At 41.1% G+C, this 27,475-nt stretch overlaps 1 protein-coding gene across 1 annotated transcript in view; it reads right to left on the bottom strand.

Moving 5' to 3' along the window:
- Nucleotides 1–11,034, bottom strand: part of SMYD2 (SET and MYND domain containing 2) — a 28,246-nt gene extending 17,212 nt beyond the window's left edge. The window contains exons 1-3 of the mRNA XM_079297504.1: nucleotides 10,756–11,034; nucleotides 8,061–8,124; nucleotides 1,162–1,272 (exon numbers count right to left, since the gene is read on the bottom strand). Coding sequence (XP_079153630.1) covers nucleotides 1,162–1,272; nucleotides 8,061–8,124; nucleotides 10,756–10,937 — 357 coding nt within the window. The 5' untranslated portion in view covers nucleotides 10,938–11,034. The remainder of the gene's footprint in view (nucleotides 1–1,161; nucleotides 1,273–8,060; nucleotides 8,125–10,755) is intronic.
- Nucleotides 11,035–27,475: the final 16,441 nt, after the last annotated feature.

Below are 27,475 nucleotides of genomic sequence, written 5' to 3'. Positions count from 1 at the left end.
AGGTTCAGGGACTATGGTTTGCATATTTAGCTTTTATATGACATGTAGGGTTCTCCCCCCTCCCCATAAGCAATGAAAGCAGAAATTTACTCCAACGACTTTTTGTCATTAAACATTCGATTTTGTTTGTGGATCACTACCAAACTGAGCTTTAATTAAGTCACACACATGTACATTCATGCACACACGTCTACACACACAGCAAGGATGCAGCTACCTTCCCAGCAGGCCACCAAAATCCTCCCTACATACACTTTCCGGGTTGCCCTTGTCACATAAGCAGACCTCAATCACAAAAATATGCTTCAAAGAGGATTTGTTTTTGCAGAGAGAGTTTAGAGCTGTACAAAGATACACAGCAGAATAACCTTGAAACTCATGAATCCCATCCTCTCCCTGTCAGCACTTGTGCTTTCCTCAGTATCCATATAGTTATGGAAGATGTAAATGGAGGCTGAAATTGCAATCTTCCTTCCTTACAATATGCTTTTTCTCCGAAGACTGAGGGTCTGAGATTTCTCTCTCAAACTCTGGTTTTCACCAGCTAACTCATAACCATAAATGTTTATACCTGAATACCTCAGAGGTGTTTTTGTCTCACAAACATACTGGGAGTTATATGCTGCACAATGCTATACAACTGTAGCTGAAAAATGCTACAATAAGCAATTGCTTCATAAAGGTATGTACCAGTGCCTGCAGCCAGATAACTCTAAAAGCATTCCTTGGAATTTAAGCCCAAATTTCAAATTTTATTCTTCTTCCTCTTCATCAGTGTAGCCTTGGTGCTTGCCCACATGTGTAACCAAGAGCTCAGAGGCTGAAACACCAATGTGATGCCATCAGTAAACATTTCCAGGCTCTCTTCAGCAGTACCTTGGCCACAGGTTACAGTTGAAGACCTCACCTGCCTTTTGTCAGCTTCTTGCAAAAGTCTCCAGCTGGACTATGCTGGTCCTGGCCCTGCTGCAGTGGTCTGATGGTCAGTTCATTCAACTGCTCAAGCTCTGTCTGTACACAGGAACTTAAGTGTGTGTGTGTGTGTGTGTGTCTGTGTGTGTGTGCTTTGCAGGGACAGTTACTGTCAGTCAATTTTCATCTTCCTGCCTTCCCTGGCACCCAGAGCAGGAGCAAACCTCCCAGGCCATGCCTTCTGCTCACCTGTTTGGCAAGGATCCTTGCTGTTAGCCTCACAGTCTCTGAGGGATGCCAGTTCTGCCCAAAAGTGCACATGGAGGCACATTCCAGCTTGTGCATTGGCCAGTCTTCCTTCTGAAAATATAGAAAAAAATAATTAAAAAAAAAACTGCCATGGAGATAAACTAATGAAAAAACCAGTCCTGCCAGATCCTAGAGGTCAAGCAAAATGTGTTTCCTTTAAAAAATAAGATGATGCTCACTGAGTCTGAACAAAAGCTTGAGTCACATTTAACGGGTACAGCTATCCTGCTTTTTTTCAGACAAATTCACAAGGGACAAGCTGAGGTCAGAACATCTTCATTTACTCAATGGAATAAAAGTATTAAATGATGAAGAAGCAAACAGACAACATGATTTATAAATCACCAGTTCTTATTGTTCAGACCAAGCATGTGAGGATGCAGTAGGTCTGAGCTTGATGACTTTATTGGGCTCATTTCCATTTAATACTTTGGCCCCTTATTACGAGGTGACCCTGGTGTAATCAGGAGTAATGTGCCTGAAGCCAATGGATTCACAATCACTAAAAATCATTTGACTGTAAGGTCAAACCTAAACATTCTGATGGAATTATCAGATTTTTTTTCCATAAATGTTGAAGAATAAAAGTACAGCTAGACAATGAAAACACACTAATACAGACAAACATTTCAGTTAAATGTACAGACTATAGTTTAGGCAATGTATTCATAGGTCAACAGACAGTAACAATATACAGGAGTGATGGCACAAGGCACTCACTGGCTTTTGTCACTCTATAAGTTTCACCCAAGGCCACAGAATCTTCTAAAGAACAACACAGAATCACATATTAACAATCTGCAGCAGCACAGGCTGTCCTCAGACTGCATCAAATTTCATTTTATTTACTGATTTATTAATTCATTTAAACATGGAAATATTCAAGAAATACACAATTATTTATTGCTATATCTCATCCTAAACATGCATTTATAGAACTATATTAGAACAGACCTATAGTGCTCTGTCTGCATAGGGAGCATCAAATTTTGTTTTCACACCAGATTCAAACCAGTGGAAAACACTAGCAGAGAAAAAAACTCACAAGAAATCCCACAAATCTGTAAGTGAAAACTTTTCATGTTTTTAAGTTTCAGGGTGCCTTTTAGCACCTTCCAGAATGTTCTTAAATCCCATTATGGTGATTCACTCAGCGTGGCTTACCCTGTGTTAGCCCACTCACCTCCAATTTTTAAAAACAATTGTAAAACCTCAACAATATGGCCCATCATAGTGACTGAGTGGTACAGAAGGAACAATTAATTTCCCCCAGGTGCCAAACCACCAAAGGCAGGAGCCATTTGGAATACTAGGGAGACACACTGGAGGCTGTCTGAAGGAAGACACAGCACTGGTAGATATGCCACAGGTCTGCTGGGAGACAGATTCCTTGTGGGAACTACAGCTCCAGGTTACATGCAACAACCCAAAGCAGTAACCAGGGGAATCAGGACCCTCAGTGCCTCCTGCCTCAGCTGCTCAGCTTATTCACAGGTTTTGTACATCAAAACAAAAGCTGAGATTACCAATTTCAGAGTTACTGCACCAAAAATTCTTCCATTGGAAACAGTTATTTTAACTGTCCTGGGCACAGACAGCTTTAGGAGGTTATTTTATTAGGAAAAGAAAGGCGGACACCCAGCCTTGGGTAGGATTTGAAGCAGTGCAGCACTGCAAGGGTATTCAACCTCTCACAATGCCAACTTTGCTGTCCTTGATATCTCAGTATGGTATTTCCAAAAAAACCTACATACAGGCTGCTTGAAATAAGCTCCAGTGTAAATATTCTAAGAGGATGTGGCAATACAGACCAGAACCAAAATAGTATATTACACTGTAATCATGTCATGTGAAATTACACTCTTGACTCTCCTACAGCTGTCACACTACCAAATGCATCCCCAGAGAGACCCATTTCCTATGTATGCCCCAAAAACTTTTCTGGAAAATTCCTGATGGCCTTTGCTATAGAATCTACAGGCTAAAGGGTAAAAAAGAGGCAGAGGGAAATCTCATCTCACCTCTTCTTGCTTATCCAGGACACCCACTAACTTTAGCATGATTGTTCAAAAATTGAAGGCACTGAACCTGAAACTTTGCAGGACTCTCATCCATATACACTCATTAAATAAACAGGAGAAATTACCTGATAAAACAAAAAATCAAAATGCAAAATCACGTGCTTGTCTCGAAGCAGTGTTTTTTAAAAAATCCATTTCTCCCTTTATTCTTTACACATCGTTAATTAAAATCTTTCCCCAGGCAGAATCATACTGAGTTATGTGAACTGGTGGGGAGGTTAAAGGGACAAGATACAGCTGAATTGTGCAAAATGAGATAAAAGCCTGAAACACCACAAAAAAAGAGAGTTCTGATGACTGAGTAATACCTGGGATAGAAACACCATGACAGCAGCTTTCCCTGCGATCACAGCAGGACTATTTTGCATTCTTTTCTATATTTTCCTCCAAGTAGTTTGAATTATAACAAGCAGCATTGTTCTAGCTGAATCCCTAATGCTACATTAATGATATTTTCTTCCTATTTTCATTACATCCATATTATTTTTCCCTTCATTTAGGAGTAGTAACACTTTTGGAAGGGAAGTTCTTTAAAGGTTATGCCTTTTACATCAAAGCATGGAGCACTTCTCTTCACCAAGTTCTTCAAAAAGATTCTGCCATCCAGGACTACTGGATTGATTCCCAGAACACTCTTATACCTCCCAGCAGGAGAAAAACAAGTAACAAAATATAATATTAAAAAAAATAAGACTCAGGTCCAAACAAATGTCCTCATACCTCCTTTTTCACATGGACTTCTTCAATACTAAATAAAAACTCTGTTCTATTTCACTCAATTAAAAAGAAACACACACAAATATCAGAAAGCAATGATGGACAAGCCAGTGCAGGGGTTAAGCTCACTTCAAAATCTTAAGGCCCAATTGTGATCAAATGGCATCTAATGCTTGAACTGAATTTCAGTGAGACAACTTCTAATATCTGATATTAATTGGTAAAGTTTGTCTGATACAGCCTTTCAACAAGCAGTGAAGGTAGAAGTTTTATATACCTTCACAGCCATAATTCTCTCTCATTATTTACCAAATGCTGGGCTATAGAGAGTACTTGACTTTCATGGGTTAACATTTGACATGTTCACAGAGACATTTACCAAAGAAAAATACATTGGGAAAGTTTTTCTATAGGGGGACAGGCACTCAATGCAATCTTGCAGTGTCAAAATCCTTTTGTGCAGAATCATTACAGCAAAAAATTTTGTATTTTTTTTCTACAGCTCACCAAAGAGGAGCAGGCAATTTCTACAAGGTCCCATTTAAAACACACCTACTTAATGCTAATTACAGATGTGCAACTACATTTTGAGTTCTAGTAGCTGGTTAAAATACCTGTTTCACTTACTCCAGCAATACCAACTACAGCAGCCTTTAACATGACATGTTGAGAAAACCACAAATGGTTTGTTCAATGTGTATTTTGAATGCTGAAAACCACCACAGGAACATCTCCTTCTGCACTCTGGCTAGCTGATTTCCACTAAGTCTGGGATAAAGGATAGCCATGTGTAATAACAGCAAGAGGAGTTCCAGTAGCTTGTTCAAGTTCACCAGTTACAAAATTGCAACCACATAACCCTCTTAAAACATTGCTCTTCAGGGTGTTTCAGCAGCTAATTTCTAAAGAGAAAAAATCAGCACAGGTCTCCTCCTGCTTGACTAAAATTATTATAATTTAAGAAGTCAAGACCCAAACAGCTGCAGATGGGGGCTGAAAGCCACTGTTATAATAACAGGTCTGTGCTCCAAGGAGGTGAAACTAGAGAGTGGGATGGTGTGAAGCCGTTGGAAATCACAATCCCTTTAAAAGGAGACCTGGATTAGGGCTTGGCAAAAGAAAGACCCAGCAAACACAGACTAGATTCAACCCATAAAACATTAAAAGCAGCAAGGACAGGCAGTGAAGGCAACTTCCACTCTCACATGCCCTGAATCCACATCTATGTAAACATCCAGCTTAATATAGGCCAAACACGTGGTTATCTGCCCTAAAAGCAAAATAAGAGACCAAAACAGGAACATTAAGGAGCTGTGCCAAGTCTGTGTGTGTGTGTATAGATCCACCTCCTACAACGAGCAAGGATTCCTATGAATTGTGGTATAAGACATCTTAAAGTAAGAAGAGAGCAAGCTCAAAAGTTTTGGGTTTTTATCCCAGTATGCTTCTTGTGGTAAACATTTGCCTAACTGAATTTTATTGACTAACAAGGTACTAACCAACAAGCCCTTGTTGTGTACATACAATTTTTAGTTGAGCTGAGCACAAAAAAAAAAAAAAAAAAAAAGATTTAGAGGGAAAAACTAACTTATAAAATACAAATGAAATGAGCAATACCATGACAGTTCTCAAGTGCAGCCCTGGCCTTTTATCACTGTTGCATGATGTGTCACATCCATGGAGGCAAACGGGACACATTTCCTGTACATTCTAGCATTACAAATTCAGTATCAAGGCACAGATATCCTTTTTGGCTTTGACAAAGAATTGCTGAACTGCTGAAAAGTGCCTTTGAACAAGGCAGGGATGAAGATGCAGTGCAGACTGTCTGTGTAGCATTTACAGACAGTGGAGACCAGTTTCTAGAGAATATTGTGCTTGAAGGTAACTTTGAAAGAATGTCAAAGAATTCAAACTCAGCAACGTTCATAAATTTCATCAGGCTGACTCAGAAGGGCCCAAAAGATGGAAGACAGTGTTATATCAAGTAGGGAATCAAAAGCCACATGTATTTCACCAGCAAGAGGGAGGTGCTAGTGCCTGTGCATGCCATACTGTAGTTTAGACATCAACAAAATCTAAAAAAGGCCTTTATAGCTAGAGCATCATACCACACACCAACAGGTAGGAAAGATTCTAAATCACTAACTTATCAGACAGACAAGCTTTTGCTGATCAGTAACTTTAGCAGACTTAAGGACACTCAGTTTGAGCAGCTCAGGTTTTTACTCTGGGAACATGTCCCTCTAGAGAGACAGAATTCTGACCACTTAAAAATCAATCTAAAAGAAGCAATACATGTACAAAACTTTACCAAGGAAAGAAAAAAACAAAAAAGAAAATAAATCAATCCCTCCTTGTTTGTAAATATAAAAGTATCAACTTTGTCAAGGTTGGAAGTCAGGACACTGAGGGAGGACCACTTGGTGATGAAAGCAAAGAACCATGGATGAGAAGAAATAAGTTATTCTACTTCCAACATGACATCTACTTGCTATTCTTTCCAGCACAAATTACTGAGCTTTCCTACTCCAGAAAATCTCACATAGCTGTTTCATAAACCATTGTGCATCTTATATAGTAAGAGAAGAAACTCAGACTCAGATAAAAGCTGCTAAACAGCTGCTTTGTTCAAGGATTTCCTTCCCTCATCTAGTTAAAATCTTGTAAGAAATAATGACATGAGGAAACATTTCTTAGAACATTTTCCATGAATGAATCATAGGCTTTCTCTACACTGTCTTTAAAGCCCATCCAGATCCCTCTCAAGGCCCTTAGGGATGCTCATACAGTAGGCTTTCACTTTGGAAATTCTATTAACTATAGCAAATTTTGTAAAAAACTAATTTCTGTTAAGCCTTTTGAGCTCTCCTGGTGCCTCAAAACCAAAAGGCTGTTTGACTAACCCACAACTCACAAGTATTTTGTGGGAAAGCAGGAAATTGGGAAGGTAACTAAAGGAAAACTGAGGACAGGTCAGGCTTCTTTTGAAACTTATTCAACAGGAGAATAAGATACATCCTCGAAATGAAAGCAACAGCCATGTCCAAAGTCCCAGTCATGCCTGGGAACTGAACAGCACAAATCACAACATCTCTGCCCAGGTAATGACAACAGAGACTACTTGGCATGCACCCATGCACCCAACAGCATGCTAACGTGTGGGACAAGGTTTGCATTATTTATAGCTAACACACAGCTGCATGCCAGACCTTGGGTGACTCAAATCCTTCATAAGCACTGTTCCACACTCTGTGCCCAGCACTACAGACCTTGCATAGCTCACATCATTCATCAGCAACCCTCTTGAGTTTTTACACACTGAAACCGGATAATTCTTCTGCATCTAGTTGAGGGCCCAAAAAGGCTAGATTCTAATTTTTTTTGTAAAATTTATTCTAATTTTAATTAAAAACAGAGCTAAAACTGCATGCAAATGTTTTGGATGGCTTTGCATTGCTCTACCATAGTATGCACTTATATTCTACATTCGGGGGCCTTTAAAAAACAAAGTATACAAAAAGAATGAAAGTTGCCACAGTGAGTAAGTTAGGGAGAAAGCCTGGTAGATTTCAAATGGGTATGACTACCATCAGTTGTGGTAGTCTCAATACTCGAAATATTTGCAAATATTAAAAAAAAAGCTAAAAAAACCCCTCTCTCCTAAGATGGCTATTTAGTGATTTGATTTTTTCCCTTAGACACAGGATCTCTTACCAGTTTAGCGAGCTAATGATAAATAACGTGGTTTGTCCTTAAAATAAGAAGTAATACAGACATAATTAGTGGGTTGACAGGCAGCTCTAATCAAAGTCTCAGTGGTACCAAGCCCTGAAGCTACTGATCTTAAAAGACCATGTTGAAATCCTGTAATTGTCCAATGCACAGCTCCATGGTCAGCATCTGTGTGGTGCTGAAACTGACTGGACTGCTATTAACCATAGCTACAATTAGAGAACATCAGTGCCACACAAACAAAAATTGGAGTTCTGCAACTCCCACCCTCTTCCCCCCCCACCCTCCCAAACAGCATGACCATACCTGACATTCCACATTGCAGTAAAAGGCCTGTTTGCATCTTCCACACTTGGACAATCCTTCTTTCCTTAAAAAGAACACAGAAGTTATTCTGTTCTAGAAACCTGAATGAAATAAAACTGTATGCTGGATCACTTTTTGCACAGTATTTTGCATTCCACAATGAAAACTGTATAAGACTTTCAAAAGCACATTTTACCAAGCAACTCTCATGATGCAAAAGCACTCTGCTTTCTTGATTAATTGCTGGGTTTGGAAACATGCTACTCTATGCTTTTTGACAGATAGCATCATTTTTTGCCACTATACGATGCATAATGAGCTAAACTTATTGAGTTTTGCAAACTTTAAAAATGCTCTGTATACTTGTTCACCAATATTGACCCTTTGGTTCTGCTATGACCATTCTACTGTTTCTTTGGTTATAGAATGCATGACCTTTGTTGAGTAAGTGCCTCGAAAAGCCAAGAAAAAATACCGAGTTATTAAATATACTGTTTGATCTCCTGTCACCTGAGAGCCCCTTGCTGTCTCACCCTGTCTACTCTGATATCTGCATATTCTGAGCAGACCCAAGGCTCACACTCTCCTTTTTTATATTTGTATACACCCCAACAGGGGGAACTGCCATGAGGAAGGTCCTTTTCTGCTTTAAAGTGCGTGTGTTGCAACAGATCCCACCAAAAATAGAACATGTGTTACCCAACAAGTGACATTTTGGTATGACAGCAATAGGGATCTCTCAGCAGTACTGAATGCTTTTAAAATGTCTGCACACCCTCCCTGGTGTAAGTAGGAAAAAAAAAAAAAAAAGTCTCAAACTGATGTAAGCTCACTGGAGTAAATAAATCAAGGGTGAGGGTCCTCATATGATGTGATAGTGTACAGCATTTTGGTGGTCACTGGCATTCGGAGCCCATAAACCCCAGCAAGTCTGGCATCCTCTGATTGTATCTGCAAAGCACACAAGGTGCAACCTGAGCGAGCCGGGCTAACATCATGACTCCTCTTGCTGACATTACAACCGCGTATTTAAAGTAACAACCACTATCTCATGCAAACACAATGTTACAGCCTCATTTTGCCCATGTTGCCACTAAAGCTTTCATGACAGCTTCGCCAAGTTTCCCTTCCCACGGCTGGTGCCGAGCCCACAGCCTCCCTGCTAGGGCTCTGTGCGAGTTCAGCAAGCCCAGTTCGGAATCTGGTACGTGCTAGTTCAGTGCTAATGCAACAGTCACAGACACAGAGCACATGTCTGAGCGCTGGCGGATCGCCTTACATCACCGAGACATCGTTCCTCTTAGTGGCACTTCATCACCCTGGTGTGAAATAAGTTTCAGATTACCCCACTAACTGCTGTCCTGCTGCAATCACTCTGTTCCTTGATCGCTGTGCTCCTCCAGAGCTCCAAAGGAGAAGCTTGCATGGATAACAAGCAGCTGCTCCCGAAGATAACTAGAAGCTATTCCATGAGACAACTATTATCCTTACAGTATTACTTCATAGCATTGAAGTATGGAAGTATTCCCCGGTCCTTTGGCGGACAAATCTGAATATGATAAACAAAACCAGGCAGTTTCTCTGGCACGAGGAAATTTGTGGTTGGGTACAAGAGCTTAAAAAAACCCCTAAACCAAAAAACAACAGCTCGATGCAAATCTTCAAGGCTGGGAAAAGGCATAAAGGAGGTGAGGAAAATCATCTCAGCTCTACACGCCTTCAAATTGATGGGACTCGCTTCACCAGCTTCACTAGGATCTATATTAGGTGCTCATGTGCAAAGAAGAGTGAATCAAGTCAACAAGTCACAAGTAGATAAGGTAATGAGGAAAGAAAAAGGATGTGTGGATAAAAATAGCACAGTTGCAACAGTTGTTTTTCTTTACTTAGGGAACTACTAACATTTGCTCTGTTATAACCAGGTAAGCACTTAATTCCTCACTAAGCTGTCAGAAGCCACAAAAGTACTACACCTTCTAAAAATATGGTGTGGTTTGACATGCCAGAGTGTCATATCCACGCTGAATTTGCTAACCCTAATAGGCCTATCTTTCTTTTTCCCTACCGCAGCTCATATTGAGAGGTTTGAGGCAAACCCTTGAATACCCCCCTACACACAGGTGAGGAGGCAAACCGAGCTCCGCATCCTCCAGCAGCGGGAATGGCGAAGCAGGCAGGAGCAGGCAGGAGCAGGCAGGAGCAGGCAGGAGCAGGCAGGAGCAGCCCAGCCCCACGACAAACAACCTTGCATTGCCTGCGCTCCGCCCCAGCCAAAGGCATTTGCGGACTAAGGTTTCAGACCGAGGAAATATACAGATATTCCTGTATATTTCATTACGGAGAAACAGACATTTCATTCATAGATAACTCCATCCACACTATGGAATGTGAAGTGTGGATCAGGTGAGTGCAGACCCTTTCTCCCTTATCAAACCTTCCTTAAAACCAGCGAATACGGAGTTCTAGCAAAACTAGACGGATCAATGAAACTTCCTGCGAGAGGATGGTTACGCACGTGTCTACGTGACCGACAGCGAACGGGAAGAGCAGAACTTTTTTTTTTTTTTTTTTTTTCCCTTTTCCTTTCTCTTTCCCGAGCAGCTGAGCACCAGCTGTGAGTTCAAACTTCCACGCTGCCGCAGCACCTGAGCCGAGCAGGGGGAAAGCCGTGAAGCCGCGGCCGCCCGGGCCCTACCTGGCGAAGCAGCCGTCGCAGTGGCTGCCGCGCTCGCTGACGGTCAGCACGGCCACGTAGGCCGGGCAGCTGAACAGCAGCTCCCCCACGGCGAAGCGCCGCCGCGCCCGCAGCCCCCGGCCCTTGCCGGCGCTGGCGAACATCTCCAGGCCGCCCAGCTGCGCCGCCGCCTCCGAGCGCATCGCGGCCGCGGCACGGCAGAGCCGGGCAGGGCTCGGCAGGGCTGCTCTCCCGGCCGCGCACGCCGGCACCCGGAGCCGCCGCTGCCGCCCGCCCGCCCGCGGGAAGCGCCTCCTCCGGGCGGCGCGGGCCCCGCCGGCGGCTGCGCACCGGGAGCGGCTGCGCGCCTCAGAGCCGTGCCCGCCGCGGCCCGGCTGCGGCACCGGGCACCGAGCTGTGCCCGCCGCGGCCCGGCTGCGGCACCGGGCACCGAGCCCCGAGCTGTGCCCGCCGCGGCCCGGCGGCGGCACCGGGCACCGAGCCCCGAGCTGTGCCCGCCGCGGCCCGGCGGCGGCACCGGGCACCGAGCCCCGAGCTGTGCCCGCCGCGGCCTGGCTGCGGCACCGGGCACCGAGCTGTGCCCGCCGCGGCCCGGCGGCGGCACCGAGCCCCGGGGAAGCGGCTCTCCTGCTGGCCTCGCAGCCCTCATACACTTCCCAGTGAAGACAGTGAAGTGAGTCCTGTTCTATACTTGAGTCCTGTTCTATACTTGAGGTGATTTTGGTCTCCTCCATCACACCAGCCTCTAAGATTTGTGTTGAGCTGTTGTTCTTGTTTCTTAGGATTTTTTGGTTTGTTTTGGGTTTTGTTTTTTTTTTTTTTTTTTTAACTTACATGCCTAGCCACAAATTTTCTTGTGTCAAAGAAAATGGCTGGTTTTGTTTCATGACTTTCAGAAGATTTCTGTCTGCCAAAAGACAAGAAACACTTCCACGCTCCATTGCTGTGCAGTGATATTGTGAAGATACTGTGGTTATCTCAGGGAATAGCTTTTAAATATCTTCAGGAGCAGCTGCTTGTTATCCATGCAAGCTTCTCCTTTGGGACTCTAGAGCAGCGCAGTGAGCAAGGAGAATACTGCTTGCAGTAGCAGAATAGTTAGTGGGGTAATCTGAAACTTATTTCACACCAGGGTGATGAAGTGCCACTGAGAGAAGCAGCAAGGCCTCCCTGATCAAGGCACCTCAGTTGTGAGCAGGTTTGCAGCTCAGGTCACAGGGAGCTCAGGTGTTCTCCTGGATAGGTTACCAGGGCAGGGAGAGAAGGTGGCAAGCCCAGTCTCTCCCTATGGACATTGGCAGCCCCAGGCATGGTCAGGGGTGAGACAGATCCCTGGGGCAGCAGGAGACAGGGTGGGTGAGAGTCCCCAGGGAAGCTGGACAGGAAGATTAAGGTGTAGTTGGGCCCTAACAATACCCTATTCCATATAAATAATTTATATCCTGTTGCGTATCTTTAACTTCTCTGATATTCTCACCCATTGTTACATGATTAAATTAGTGGATCCACTGCAAAAAATAGCGTATCTTTCTGGACCAGCATTATTTGAATTAGTTAAAACATCACTCTTTTCACAAGGAAAGACTGAGTGATGAAAATAGGTGCAAACCTTGAAAAATACCCTATCACCCTCAACATCTGAGCTAGATGTTGGTCATGACCAACTGTAGACCTGCAGGGATGGAATTAGGGTATCCAGTTAAAGTAACAAGAGCAGTATCTAACCAAGTACCTCATCTAGTGTGTGAGGACTGCCATTTACATCCCAGTTCAGTGTAGATTGAGGATGTCAAGCTCAAAGGTCTGGACTCTTAATTATATTCTTATATTAATTAATTATATTAATTACATAGACTATTCTATGTCTAAGTGTATTTAAAAATAGTGATTGATCATGTATTCACTGTAAGAATGAATTAGCATTAACTGTGAAACTGCCCTTATGGTCAATCCAGTTTAATTTATAGATCCATTATAGTTAGACAAATAAGAGTCAAAGCTCCTATACCCATCTATACTCTGACTTTCTACACTGCACAATCTAATAAATTTCTTGAAATGATTCCTGCTCAAAATAGAACAAAACTTCTAGGAAATAGCTAGTCTTGATTTTAAAATGTTCTTAATAAGTGGTTTTACAAAAAACCTCTCCTAGTAAACACATACACTTTATTTTCACCCTTAAAATGCCCAGTCAGCTCTTCAGCTGCTGTATCTTGTTATAGCATTATAAAGTGTTTTGAAATATTCTTATCTCTTTTATAAAGTGTTTTGAAATATTCTTATCTCTTTTTCTATCTTCCTGAAATGAAATGGTTCAGAATTTGCTTCTGAAATCTGAAAACAGCATGATATAGTCCAGTAGCAAAATCCAGTCACACTGTGAAATCAGTGGCAAATTCCTACATTTTTTCCAGAAGTCAGCATTTTATTTTTATTCCAAATGACACTGTGTCCAAATAAAACAAGTCTAACAACTCATTCCTATCAACTTGATCTTGGTGGTCTTCCCCAACCTTAATGATTCTATGATGTTCATTATCAGATCACTTCTAAACAATAACTTGTGCTTCTCTAAGATTGTCTGGGCTCACTGATGAGAAGGTTGTGAGGAGGTGGCTTTTGGGGGACACCAGCTGGAATGATGGCAAATGTTACCACACTTCTGTTCCACATTATCACCCTTGTAAAACAGCTGACAATTTGATTATGCCTCAGGTAACGTTGAAAAATTCAAATTTCACTAGGTCTCTTTGTTAATAAAGAGTCATTTAGTTTTAAAAACCAAAATAATAATTTACTAAATAGGCTTTATTCCACCCAGAAAAATATTGCTTTCCAAAAGATAATCCATGGATTTATTCACAAGAGTGAAATTCAGCACCGGCCTGCAGTCCCATTCAAACCCTCCAGGAGAAATTCAACCAGCTGCCTGCATAGCTTTTAGCTTCCCTTGGCTGTTTTCAAAAATAAAACTGGTTTGATAAGTTATTAATGAAAACAGTTTGGTGAGTATTTTGTTAGAGTATTTATCCCAATGTTTTCTGTATTTATAAAAAATCTGTAAATAAAACATATTATTTTGGATCTCCTTATTTTATCTGTGTTTTCATACTACGTTCATCAGAAAATCTGAATGTGCATATTTATGAATCAGTATGAGTGCCTAAATAAATAATGGTTTGTTGTAAAACACAGACATAGTAATCAATTCATGAAGACTCTCAAGGCTTTAGCCATATAAATATGCATGCAAGAGCTGAATGAACAGTCAACACCAGAAAAAGACTGGAGAGCTCTCTCTCCCCACTGTTCACACGATGAGTGGAGGAGTCCATGCCTGAGGAATGTGGTGAGGACCTGGCAAGATTGAGTGATAAAATGCTTTGCTAAATTATACCTTATATGTGCAGAGACTTGCACTTCTCTTCTGTCTTTTTAAACTTCTTTAAATAAGAAAGAAGATGGCTCATGAAAGGATGTGAAGTAGGGTATAGGTTTAAGAAAGTCACAGAACAAAGTGTCGTGCCAGCTCTTTGAATTTCTTAAAATTAAGGAGTCTTTAGAAGCGGAGCTGTTCACCTTCACTCACAACCTTGGAGCTGCTCTCTGGAAAACCTTGTGTGTTTGACAGGAAAAGCTCCATCCCCATTAGTCACTTTTAGTTAGGCTTAATCACTTAATCTTCCAGAAACAGTACGGCTGAAGCGCAGCCGGCACTCTCCAGGAAGGGCTGCGTGCCCTGTGCCCAGAGCTGTCTTGTTGTGTTATGTGTCACTGCAGACTTTAGCCAGAAAGGTTCTGAACTTGGAAAGGGAGCAGGGAGTCACTCGCTAAGACACAGGGCCCCGAGCAAACTGGAGGGGGAGCTAGGAATAAACAATAGAATCTGCTACAGGGTAGGTACAAGAAACAATCATAGGCCAGCAGCCTGTGGGGAGAGAAAGGACAAAGGAAACGGTGTATAACCTTTTCTATATTTGATGCAATTATTTCCAGAGAGATCTGGTATAGTAACCTTGTCTTTTTTATCCTTTGGGTTTGGTTTTTTGTTTGCTTGGTTTTTTTTGTTTTTGTTTTTCTTTTCTGAACCTCTTGGTACCGTCAGCAGTTTTCAGCTCACCAGTACAGATACTCACAAGAGGGACAGCTGGAAACACATCCCACAGTGCAGTGTAAGTAAAAAAAAGTCAGCATAAGTTGGTTTAATAGGTTTTGTGGGTAGATTTAATGGCTTGTCCAAAACTCTGTCCCATTGTAGCTAGGCAGCTGTTTCTGGTATCTTTGCAATTTATGGGTAGTTTGGGTTCAGATTTGTGCCTTTTCAGCAGGTGAGTGCATTATTTGTTGTAAACCAGAGATTAAGTGTGAGTGTAAAAACTCAGCAGGAGCTGGGAAATGCTGCCTTTCAAGGAAGAAACATGCAATTAATCTCTTTGAGGAAATAACCTGCAAGGTGGGATGGAGTTCAGGGATGGCAGTGAGTCCAGAATTCAGTGGGGGCTGCAAGGATGGTGTCCCCAGTGCCTCTCTAGGCAGATGTGTTCCTAGCTCCCAGCCCTGGAGGGGACTGGGCATGACATTCAAAACCTGTCCTCATGTTATCTTCTACATCTGTGCCACTAATTGTTGACATGTTGACATTGCTCACTATTGAAACACAAACAAAAATACTCTAGAGATGCCATGGTTCTATTAATAGTCAGAATTTTGTTCCCAGTCAAAGAGGACTGGTGGAAGTGGAGAAGATGGGCAACTTATGGAGGTAGGACTCCTCTTTAGAGACATTGGGATGTGAAATACCCAGAGATCTAGAAAGAGGCTCCTAAATTATTTTTTTCATGAAAAGAACAAACTCCTCACTGTCCTCACCTATCAGGTGCTTCCTACAGTTTTATCAGTATTAACATCCCTACTGCAAGTGCAGAACTAGAAGAAGTAAACAATCAAGTTTGTGCCTAATATATGGAAGTGATTTGCCTGGGTTAAGCATATTGTAATCCGCTCATTTGAAGTTTACAAGCATTTTTAATATGTCATTATTGAAAGCCTGTACACAAATTTCCAAAGACAAAAAGTGACAGCAGCACAAATGTGGTTTCAGGAACATATCATGATGACAGAGCTGGATGACTGTGGGAAACAGGCAAGGGCAGCAGTTAGGTGTGAATGTGACACTCAACACTCAGATGCTTGCAGTTCACAATTTGCTTTTATCAGAATCAGCAAGCTCACAACTGCCGTTCCGAGTTAACTCCAGCCTGCCCCTGGCAGACCTGCATTAACCTTTGCTTATGGAGCCACGGCAGGACTCAAGCAAATAAAAAAACATACTAAGTCAGATTCTCCATTGGTGTAAATTAGCATCTCTCCACTGACTTTGAAGGAGTGGCACCTGCTTGCTCAAGTTGAGGATCTTACCCACTGCCACTGTAGCATCATTAAGTTGTCACATTCTTCCCCTGCCTCTCCTTTTGTTGTCTAGCTGCAACTTTTCTGAGTTGAAGACTAGAGAAGGGTCTTTGATCCTCTGATAACTCCTTGAGGCTCCCTAGGATAATTGGCCGGGACACTTTCTGAGTTATCCAGGGTCATTTTATTTGCCCTTTTACTTGGAGAGGGATTACAAGCAAGAGAAAAATCTTGGAGCTTTCACAGATGCAGACGACCTACACGAGTGCTGCTGTGTGTAGTAGGTCAGGCACCCCTCCTGACATGAGGGACACCCCATTGCCACCAGGCTGTATTTAACCTATCCTGCTACTGATGTGGAAACAGAAACCCTTCAGGGTGACCTGGGCCCTAAGACTGCCTAACTCTTTTTTTCTAAGTACACTGGGGGTGCTGAAAAAGGAAAGTATGTGGGCAGCTTTTCTGCTGATGGAGGTATTTACTCACTATAACAAAACAATCTCTCCATATTCTCTAAAGTTCTCAGGTAATGCATTTTCTTCAGTTCTAACAATGAGTTTTGCAGCTATTCTTTAAACCTCTGAGGTTTTTTTTCCCTGCATTGTGAAACATATGTTACTGAAACTGTGAAGTATTTCAGTAGCCACGCCAGTGTTGTATAAAGATGTAACATCACATCCCTGTATATATTGGTTACTTTTCTATTTGTTTTTGCAAAGATTGCATTAGCAGTACAGTCAATAGTAATTTATATTTAACTCAGCTAAAAATGCTCAAATGCCATGCCTGAGACTGACCTTTTCCCAGCCACTAACAATATCTGCATGCAGTGATGACTTCCCAGAGATAGAACATTTTTGAGATTTGCTGCTTAATAAAAGCATTGTTCTGCTAGGGGGTATTTCACCGAGGCTGTACAATATTTTTGTAAAAATCAGAATGTTTTGCAAAATTAAATCAAATGCCTTACAAATGTCTCAGTATATCACACTGAGGCAGTTACCTTTTTGACCAAATTTGTAATCTAATCAGGTTTGTCTGACAAGACCTATTTTCCATAAAACCATGCTGACTGGCATTAATTACTTCCTGTCCTTTCATTCTTTATCAGTTGAATCCCATATTCTATTATTTTGCTCCCCCCTCACCTCCTCTCCAGTTTGAAGTTAGGTTTCCTGGCTTGTATTTACCAAGGTCATCATGTTCGTCCTTGCTGAATAGTGACAAAACATCAGTCCTTTTCCAGTCTTCTGGAATTTCTGTGTTATTTCAAGACCCATTAAAAATTAACATGTGGAAGGAAGAATCTCCTCCACCAACTATTTGAGACTCCTCAGGTGCAAGTTATCTGGGCCTGATGAATTGCAGGTTTTTATCACAAGTAGATATTTAACATCCTATTTGGTTACTAATGGACTGAAAAAGGCTTTGGCTGCCTGATATGATACTGCTGTTATCCTGCTTTTTCCAAATCAAGGAGAGACATATTTATTGAATATGGCTTTCTTCATTATTAATGATTTTACTACCTTCATCTAGTCTCTGGCAAATTCTATCACTGGAATTTCTTCTGTGTATAATATGCTTCACATGCTCCTTTTTTTTTTTTTAATTTATTTTCTTAATGGATTAAGATACAGGTATCTTAATCTTCAATTTCTTGTGTGTCATATTTTTCCTCTTTCTTCCTTTTTGCTGCAGACCGCTATTCCTCCTTCTAATCTCTTCTCCAACAAAATGAAGTAATAGCAGGAAGAAGGGAAAACTAATTAATATTATTCTTACCTTCCTCCCTTACAGACCTGGTTTAATATCATGAATGAAAAAAAAAAGTGACATTGAGTGGATGGATTCTGGAAACCAGAGCCTTCTTTAAGTGTACCAGCTCCCTCTTACAGGGTACAGTTCCCTGTTGACTGAGGAGCCCATCTTTCAGCAGGCTAATTCATGTACACATTGTTGGTGTTTTCTCTGTCAACCTCCTCTTCTACTTTTCCTTCTGTGCCTGCTTTTCTTCATGGACAGAAGCAGAGAACACACAGATTTTGCTGAGACAAGAGCCACCATCCATCATCAGATGACAGGTACTTCTACTTCTTGAGAGATGAAACCTGATCCAGCAGAGTACTAAATATTTGTAGAGGGACACTGTGGTGAGAAGTGTCACACCAGCAGCAGCTGGAAGGCCTCCAGATGTGTTTGTACAGAAATGGGTGCTCTCCCACCTCTGCATTAGGTACCAGAGTACACTTGAAAATTAAGTCAAATATAGAGTTATTACAATCAGTGGCTTTGGGAATTCTCATTGCTTGAAACAAATTTTTTTTTTTTTTGGTGGTCATTTATCTTGTGGGGCATTCACTAAGTGGATGGAAGAAAGAAAAATGTAGTCAGAGCCTGGGACTTTTGCTCTGGGCCTGGGCTAATGAGCCTAGGAGAGCACTCTTAATTTGTGGTGTTTGCTCAATGTATATGGAATAATTAATCTCTGAAGGTGCAATCCCTGTGGTGCTGTTTCCACTGAGCAGAGCTCTGTGAGCTCAGGGATGTGGCACAGGGAATACTGAAGGGCTGACTGTTGTGAGATAATGTAGTCTTGCATTACACGGTGCAGTCTTGTCCCTGTTGCCTTTGGGAATGCTTTCTGGAGGAAACCATCTGTCACATGGCCACTGCATTCCTTTGGGGATGCTCTTGGAACATCCAGAACAGAGAGAGAAAAAGCGTAAACTGATCAGGGATTTCAGGTATTCAGCACTGTGGAGAATTGTGCTGTGAAAGTATTTTAGATCCAGACACTCAGATTCAGTATTTAGATCCATACCCACATCTCCCTTGTCCATTGTAAGGGCCTATGAGGTTTCAGTGTTAAGAGAATGATAGTAGCAATAGTAACAATAACAGCAATAATAACAATAATAATAATGATAATAATAATAGTGATAAAACTACAAGAACTTTTATCATAGGTGTGACTGTCTTGCAAGTTTATATCACTGAAGCCTCCCAATGGAGTGAGAACGAAAGGCTGTGTGGATCTTGGAGTTGTCAGAATTCATATATGCAGTTGGAGCACCTGCAGAGGGTAAATGAACTTCAGGGCCCAAGCATGTATGGCAGATATAATTGACAGATAGAAAAGCAAATGTCCTTTAAGACAACAATTTGGAAAATCCCAATCTATTGGAGACAAAATGAGGTTATTCAGCAGCTGATCTGGGTAATACAGATGGGTTTAGATTTACTCAAAGGTATGGTCCAAATATTAAATGAAAGTGAAAAATATATTTTGGTTGCATAGAATCATAGGATGGTTTGGATTGTCAGTGACCTTAAAGATCATCTAGTTCTAAACCTCTGCCATGGACAAGGACACCTCCCACTAGACCAAGCTGCTCACAGTCACATCCAGCCTGGAATTGAACACTTCCAGGGATGGGACATTCACAACTTCTCTGGGCAACCTGTTCCAGTGCCTCAAAACCCTCACAATAAATTTTTTTTTCCCAATATTAAATCCAAACCTACTGTCTTGCAGTTGAAAGTCATTACTCCTTGTCCTGTCTCTACCTGCCCTTGTACAAAGTTGCTCCCCATCTCTCTTGTAGGTCCCTTTTGATCCATAAGGCTTCTGTAAGCCTTCTTTTCTCCAGGATGAGCAGCCCCAACTCTCCCAGCCTGTCTTCATGTGACATTGAGATCATTGTGGTGGTCCCCTGTGGACTCATTGCAGCGGATCCATGTCCTTCCTCTGTTGGGGCCCTGGAGCTGGACACAACACCTCAGATGGAGTCTCACCAGAGCAGGGATCTCCCTGGACCTGCTGCCCACACTGCTTTGGTGCAGCCCAGCACACAGTTGATTTCTGGGCTGCCAGGGTGCATTATCAGGCTCTGCTGAGCTTCTCACCCACCAACACCCCCATGTCCTTCTCTGCAGGGCAGCTCTTAATCCTTTAATCCCCCTGCCTGTACTTGTGCTTGGGATCACCCTGACCCATGTGCAGGATCTTGCTCTTGGCTTCACTGCATTTTGTGGATATATTTACATGCAATTTTACTCTGTTTCATGAAAACAATAAAAACAGGAATTCACAGACAAATACATCAATCATAAATTCTGTTCCAGAAAATGACTGTGTTAACAAAGTCAGGATTTTTTTTCAAACACTAGAAAACTAGGAACAGAAATCTGCAGTTCCAAAGATTAATATGACACTTTTCCTCCAGAACTAGAAGGGGAGTACAGATTCTCCATACTTCAAGAAATATCTTAAAGAACAAAAGAAAGACAAAGAACAGAAGATGCATTGGGATTGCAGTATTGTGAGTTGAAAACTGTGTACAGCTGGACCACAGTACCAACTTCAGCAAACACACTCACAAAGAGAATGTGACTCCACTGCTCAGCCAGTCTGGGAAATCAGTGTTGAGAACACAGCTCATCAGTTAAAATATCTTCAGAGAAAATCCACAGAGACAAAACTTTCTTAAAGAGGGAAAAGAAAAAATTACTCAATGCAAAGCTGTTTCTCAAGAGAGTTATGTAAAAAGGAAAAGTCCTGAAATGTATGCAGGATCTAGATGAATTGAAACAATCATGAAAGCAGTAAGACATAGTATTGTCATCTCAGGAATGAAATAAAGATTTGATAATAAAGCTAAGTGGATACACAATCCACATTAACATTTAGGGAATTTGAACTTATCCCTTTTTAGGACATCTGATGATGCTTTGGATGGTATTGAATTGTGATTCATGTATTCAGAAGCCTTTTTACACCATCAAAGGCATTCTTATTAACAAAATAAGCTCTTGATGAGTCAAAACAGACATAAAATTGTTGTTTAATAAATGAAGTTAATCAGCTCAAGGAGGATTGCTCTTACTTTTATATTTTCTATGGGTCCTTTTTACAGACATTTTCATTTTATCAAATCTTTCTGGGGTCCTTTGTCTTCAAGCCATAAAAACTGGCACAGTATCCTTGTGTCACAGATCAATGACTAAAAATGGTTGTCTAAAATTGATAAGCTGAATCTTGCCACTTTGCTTTAAGCTTCCATCTCCTGCCTCTCTGAGATCAGAACATGGTTAGACTGTGAAATTTGTGGAAGAGAAAAAAAAAATAGGCCATGTGACCTTCATTGGTTCAATTACCTTAACTTTTAGTTCTCTGTACATTTCTTAATATACCCAGCAATTGCCTTCATAGATGTGGAATTCCTTATTTTGATCACTAACTCTGTAAATGCAAAAAGTGAGTAATGAAAATAATTTCTTAGACAACATCTCTTTAGTCACTGTAATTTTTATTGCTCATCATAAGATCATATAGAATATCTTGTGTTCCTTTTCCCTCTGAACAATGTATGTGAAGATAGTTTTGTGTCTGGAGCCATGGCCATGCCAAACAGGGACTAGTGATAACAGATAACACCACTATTGTTATAACACAGTTAGCTAGGTGACCTTTTGAATGAAAAATTCTATTTATATTACTGTCATTTCTCCAGTCCATTTTGGAATAACCTGGCCTCTAATTATTAGCTCAAACAATAGTCTGAGCTGTCTTTCCACAGTGGATTATCACTTACAGATTATAAAGGTGCCAGATCACCCTTGAAGTACCTGCTGTCTTTGTCCACTGACAAACATTAAGCAACACAAAATCATGGAAATTATTTTGGAAATGAAAATGAATTTATACCCAAGACAAAACCATTGTATTTCAGAAAGACAGACATGTAAGAAGTACATGATAATTTTAGGACTGTGATGTGCCAAACATTTCCTGAAGACTTTTCTCAAGGAGCTAAATTAACCCTTGCTCTACTTACATCACCTTTTAATATAAGGTCCTGAGAGGACATTTGCCAAGAAAGGTTTCTATAATTGCTTATAGTTTGGGCTTTGCTTCAAAATTAAAGGAAAAAAAGATTGAAAGCTCATTTTTTTTCTCCCTCTTCCACACTAGTGTTGTTTCACTGGCCTAATCTAGATGAGAAGGCAGTTACAAATTTATATTTGTCTGGCTTTGATAGTTTTCTCACTAATTTTCTAAGCTTCCTAGCCAAAAGACAAATAATGTTTTTGCCTCATATGGGAATTTAATATGCCTAAAATAATGGAATTTTAAGAAACACACCTTGTCATGTGTATCTCTCTATACATTTTGTTAAAGGAAAACAGAGAGAGGGAAAGGGCCTGTTATAAGATGGGCCTTTTATGAAAAGTTCTGGATAACATAATTGGAATAGAAACAAGGGGGTCCTATAGAAATGTAACAGAACACTATAAAATTACTCTAAAACCTATGGAGCATTATATCTTTTATATGAAGTTTTTTGAGCCATTGTATAGAATTTAATAGAAGAGGTATCTGAGCTATAGGATGGTGGGGAAAAAAAAAAAAAAAAAGCTGTAGAAAGCGTATGGTTTTGTGTTAAATTCCACAGGAGTTTTCCATAAGGGCTGGGCTGTTTCTGAGTGTATCCTGTGCGTGTTTCTTCTCTCTCTGCTCCTGTGGCGAGCTGAACTTTGGTTTTAGTCTGCAGCACATTCTGAATGCACGAGTAGCCTTTTGTGGGGAAAAAAGAAGATAGTTCTCTGTCTCATTAATCTGCAGATTCATGTGGAAGTCTATGCTGTCTTAAACTTTATTGGCAGGTCACCATGCAGCTGCATGAGCCATTGTGTTTGAGTTCTAAATGGGGACGTACAATAGGCACTGTACCTTCTGGTGTAAAACGTACACAGGAAATCACATACCACTACCATCAGCAACTGAGGTTTTGTGTTATTTCAATGGACTGAGGGCCCTTTTTTAGTGCACCAGGGAGCTAAGAAAGTGTACATAAAGGACAGTATAACAGCATCCTTGCCTGAGTTGGTAGAAATGAGAGAATTGAGAGAAAGTACCTTTTTTTTATTTTTGGTGTTGTTTATGCTATCCGGGGCAGGTTGATTATGTATGAGCCACAAACACAAGATTAGTGGTATTATGTTAAAAATATTACTTTTAGGAAGCCAAACAGGTCAGATATTTAGAATTCTCAATTGTTCCTACCACAGTATTCAAAACAGAATTTGGGAAGATTGCTGCTGAAGCCAATACAACAGGAATTGGAAATAACAAAAGGGTCTAAGTTCTTCCAAATCTAGGAAGGAGAAAAATGTGTCAAAACAGTAATAAACCACAACCAGGTCAACAGGCCTATGCACATGAGAAAACTAGTATTTAACAGAAAGGTCTCTGAAACTTCTGAAGAACAGAAGATTGGTAGGAAAGCACTTTTATGAGAAATAAAATATGCCTTCCTGTCAGGGAGGAAGGGTGTTGCAGGGTGCTTGAGAAATGGAAAAAAAAGTACCATTAAACCCTGATATGAATAAAGATCAGGTGAGAGAGGATGTCACCCTATGGCCTTTGGAACTGTATTTCTGCTGCCTCCTGAAATTATGTTTTCCTGAAACAAAGGAACAGTGTTATGGAAAAGTGGGTGCCAGATACTTTAGGAAAATGAGACACAGTGAAGCGGATAAAAGAGACAAAGACAATAGCAATCATATGCAATAAAGTGAAGGCAGCTGAGGTCTGAGACAAAGGTGAATATTCTGAGCCAGCAAGATGACTGAAGCAGGGGAAGGAAGGAGGGAAAGGTGATTCACAATAACATTTGAAAGACATTGGCTTGAATATTTATCAATGTCACAGCTAACTTAGCTTGGCAGCCCTGGTGGCTGACTTTGTTCTTTCTACAGTTTCTCACCCTTAAGATGACAAACAGGACATGTGATTCCAAGTACAGCTCTTAATGTGAGCTGAATGCAACTGTTCTTAGGCCCACATGCCAATTACATGGCACTGTTGTGCATTTTATAGCTTTTCTATAGACATAGCTGAGGTTTCTACTCATATCAACATCCTGGATTCAGGAATGTTGTGCATTTAAAGAGGTGTGGAGGCAAATATACAGCAGGATATGCAGATTTTCTGGTCTAATTTATAGTGCTTTTGCAAGAGTTTCTTCTGCACATACACAATGGTATTCTGAAGTGACTGGTTGCTGAAGGGTAAAATGCAGGAATTATTAAATATCTTAGAGAAGTGCCCAATCCACACATTTTGGAGCTCTACTCAATGCTGTATTCCAACTTACTAAAAGTTAAAACTGCAGCCCACTTCTTTTCTAAAGGTAAGGACAGAGCAAAGGTCATGCTACAAAAAGGCAGGAAAAGGACCATGGCTGCCCTTGGTGGCTTGGGTAAAAGTGGAGTTAACTCCAAATGTCATAGACTGTAAACAAGGGCAGAATTTGGCTATTTGTTTTGAATCAGTGCTATCAATAAAAGTCTGCCAAAAATAACCAACTGGTAAATATTAATTTAAACAGGAAAATTGGAAGTCGGTTGCATGCTGAGTTGCAACATGGGGCCATTCCATGCTGGCAGTAAGAGGATAATGATGCAAAGTGCCAAAAAATACCTGGAAAGCATTACTTCTGTGTGACATCCAATAAAGATGCTGCACACACCCCTACATTTTTCAGCAATTAAATATCTGAAAATGAAAGTGCTTTCTTTCCCCAATTCCCTGACTGCAATGGCCAAACTACAGCCCGGCAATGCTGCAATACAAGTTTTTTAAGGGTGGCCCCTCTGCACAACAGCTGTTTCTCAGTCTGATAGTAGCATCTCCAACCAGCTGCTTCAGTTTGCTCCTGGCTGTCACTGCTATAGGTTAATAGGAACAGAGGCAAGAGAAGGGCCTAGGCCAGCACAAAGCAGAAATAACAAAATTTTCTGCCAAAAGGGAGTGTGGGATAAGAACTTTAATGGGCAAGCAAACAAAGAATCAGACTGAAGCCTGAGGCGCTTCAGTGTGTTGGCAATAGACACACAATCCTGGAACAAGTGCAGCCCAGAGTCTAAATTTGAAATGACTGTGGGGCCTCTGTGCCAATAAAGTTTGGCTCTGTGCATACATGTGTGCATGTATATCTATATCCCCACACCAAATACGTAGCTGTGCTAATCGTGTGGTAAATTACAGAGCCATATGATGAACTGCATGTGCCTTTGACCACCTCACCTGCCCCCTGCCAGCTAATCCATCTCTATTTGGATTTGCTCTGTCATTACAAACCAAGGCTTTAATCCTGCAAACACTTATGTGTGTACTTAACTTTAAGCACTGGAACAGTCCCGTTGAAAACAAGTTTGGCTGGGTGTAATTTCAGCTTCGACTCTACGTGTGATCGTAATCCTGCTTTCTACATTCAATGGCAGCAGTTTGGGCTTGTGATTTCTTTTAGCTGGTAGGATAACACCTCTGGCACTCACTGCTGTTTTGATGCGTGCTGAGGATGAATCTGTATTATTCCACTGGCTTCAATTGTGTTACACCACCTAAGAATCTGCCCAGTTGAGAAAGGAAACTCGTGAGGATTACCAGACCTAACCTACAAATCTATACTGACTACCAGTCCAAGCATAAAATAAGGGCAGGGTGCAAATACCAGATTTCTTATCCACACAGGGCAGGGAGTGTGGGCTGATGATGTTGTGAGATCTATCCACCCACCCTCATTTCATGAATGTAAGGAAGGTCTTGCAGAGCTTCTGCCACCTGCTCTCTCATGGCTTCAGCTCCAGATTTTCTCTCTGTCCCCTTCCATAAACTGTGCAGAAAACAAAGAGAAAGGCAGCAGAGGAGAAATGTAATTTTATACTGCAAAATAACATTCATAAGTCACACAAACACTGAACCCTACGAATAATGGATCTGTCCTTTAGGGACAGTCCTTTCCGTGTCATTGTCTGGTACTTATGTTGCTGTTCATCTAACTAATTACTGCTTTGAAAGGTATAGTCCTGCTGTCATGCCTAGATTAGCAGCAAGTGTTTGGCCAGCTACTTTCTTGTCACAGTTGATAATTATTTAATGAGTTCTGTTCTTCCCTAGGAAAGCAAGATTGGGATAGAATTGGACTTATTTTATCACAGTAGAATTGCTGCGCCTGTTGGCAGGTTTGACAGCAACAGTGCTGGATTTCAGCAAGACAGAAGAAGAATTTCCATAAGTAGTTCCTGAATCAGTTGGAAGCAATGGTGAAATTAATAGTAATGAGTGAATCTCAATAGATACTTACTCATTACTGTGCTAGCTGCCAGTCCTTTCCTGCAGCTGTAGCCCTGCTGGAAGCTGGGTGATGCTCTTAGCTAACAGAAGAGCCACTGTGAGTACAATGTGCTGCTGGAATGGGAAATCCAACTTCAGACCTCCAGATTCCTCCTTCTGCAGGGAGCCACTGAAGTCAACTTTTTTCTTTTTTTTTTTTTCAACAGACATCTGTTGATAAATAAGGGAGTGTCATCACAAGACCATAAGGACCCTTCCTTCATATCAGCAGTGTAAAAGAACATTTGGAGCAGCAAAGGCAGGTAAAGAAATTCTGTGCTGAGAGCAGACTAGAACAGCACAGTCAAAGCCTTATTGTACATGCAGCTACCTGCTGCAGTGGGATGTATTTTAAAAACTCTCTGGGTACCTGTGACCTGTTATTTTCCCTGCCTATCAGGAATGTTTCAGGAAAACTTTATATGGAAAATACTTTTTCTCTGCTAGCACTTAACTTCAATGAAAAATTGGGAAGAAATTTTATTCTCTTTCAGAACAGGGACAATGTCAACAAGGTAGACTTAGCCACAAAATGGGAACTAGTTTCAGCTTGCATTTACTGTTTTCCCTCACATTGAGTTGTGTTTTTCTTCCCAAAGCTGAACAAACTTTCTAATTCCTCAGGGCCATAAGCATGAGGATCTTTTTTTTTTTTTTTTAGGTTACAGATTAGTTTTGAGCTTGAGTGCAGTCCATTTCCTTATCCTCTCTCTCTCCACAACACAATTCACCTGGGTATGTAGGAAGTACAAAGACAGGGTTTTTCTGTCACTTATTTCCCTGGAAATGGCACTGAGTGATCAACTAACCAGCACCAGGCAATGCCATGATGCCCTACATTGAAGTGCCTTCTGTATGGCCACATCACTCAGGACAGCAGCAGCAGCCAGACAGGTTTGTCTGAAATAAATGACCTGAGGACTGCTGGGCTCAGCAAAATGCTCCTATAAACAGCAGGAGCAAGTGAACTCTGAAAACATAAGAATTTCTTGTTAAGCAAGCCACCCCCAGTAGTGATAATATATAAATAATAATAACATCTTACTTAAAGTATACAAAATGGATGCTTACATTTAAAAAAATGTAATATTTTTAATATTAAATATAATATTTTTTCAAGCCAGA

This window comes from Erithacus rubecula (assembly GCF_903797595.1).
Source record: "Erithacus rubecula genome assembly, chromosome: 2".
Lineage (NCBI taxonomy): Eukaryota > Metazoa > Chordata > Aves > Passeriformes > Muscicapidae > Erithacus > Erithacus rubecula.
This window is presented reverse-complemented; position numbering and strand designations above follow the sequence as displayed.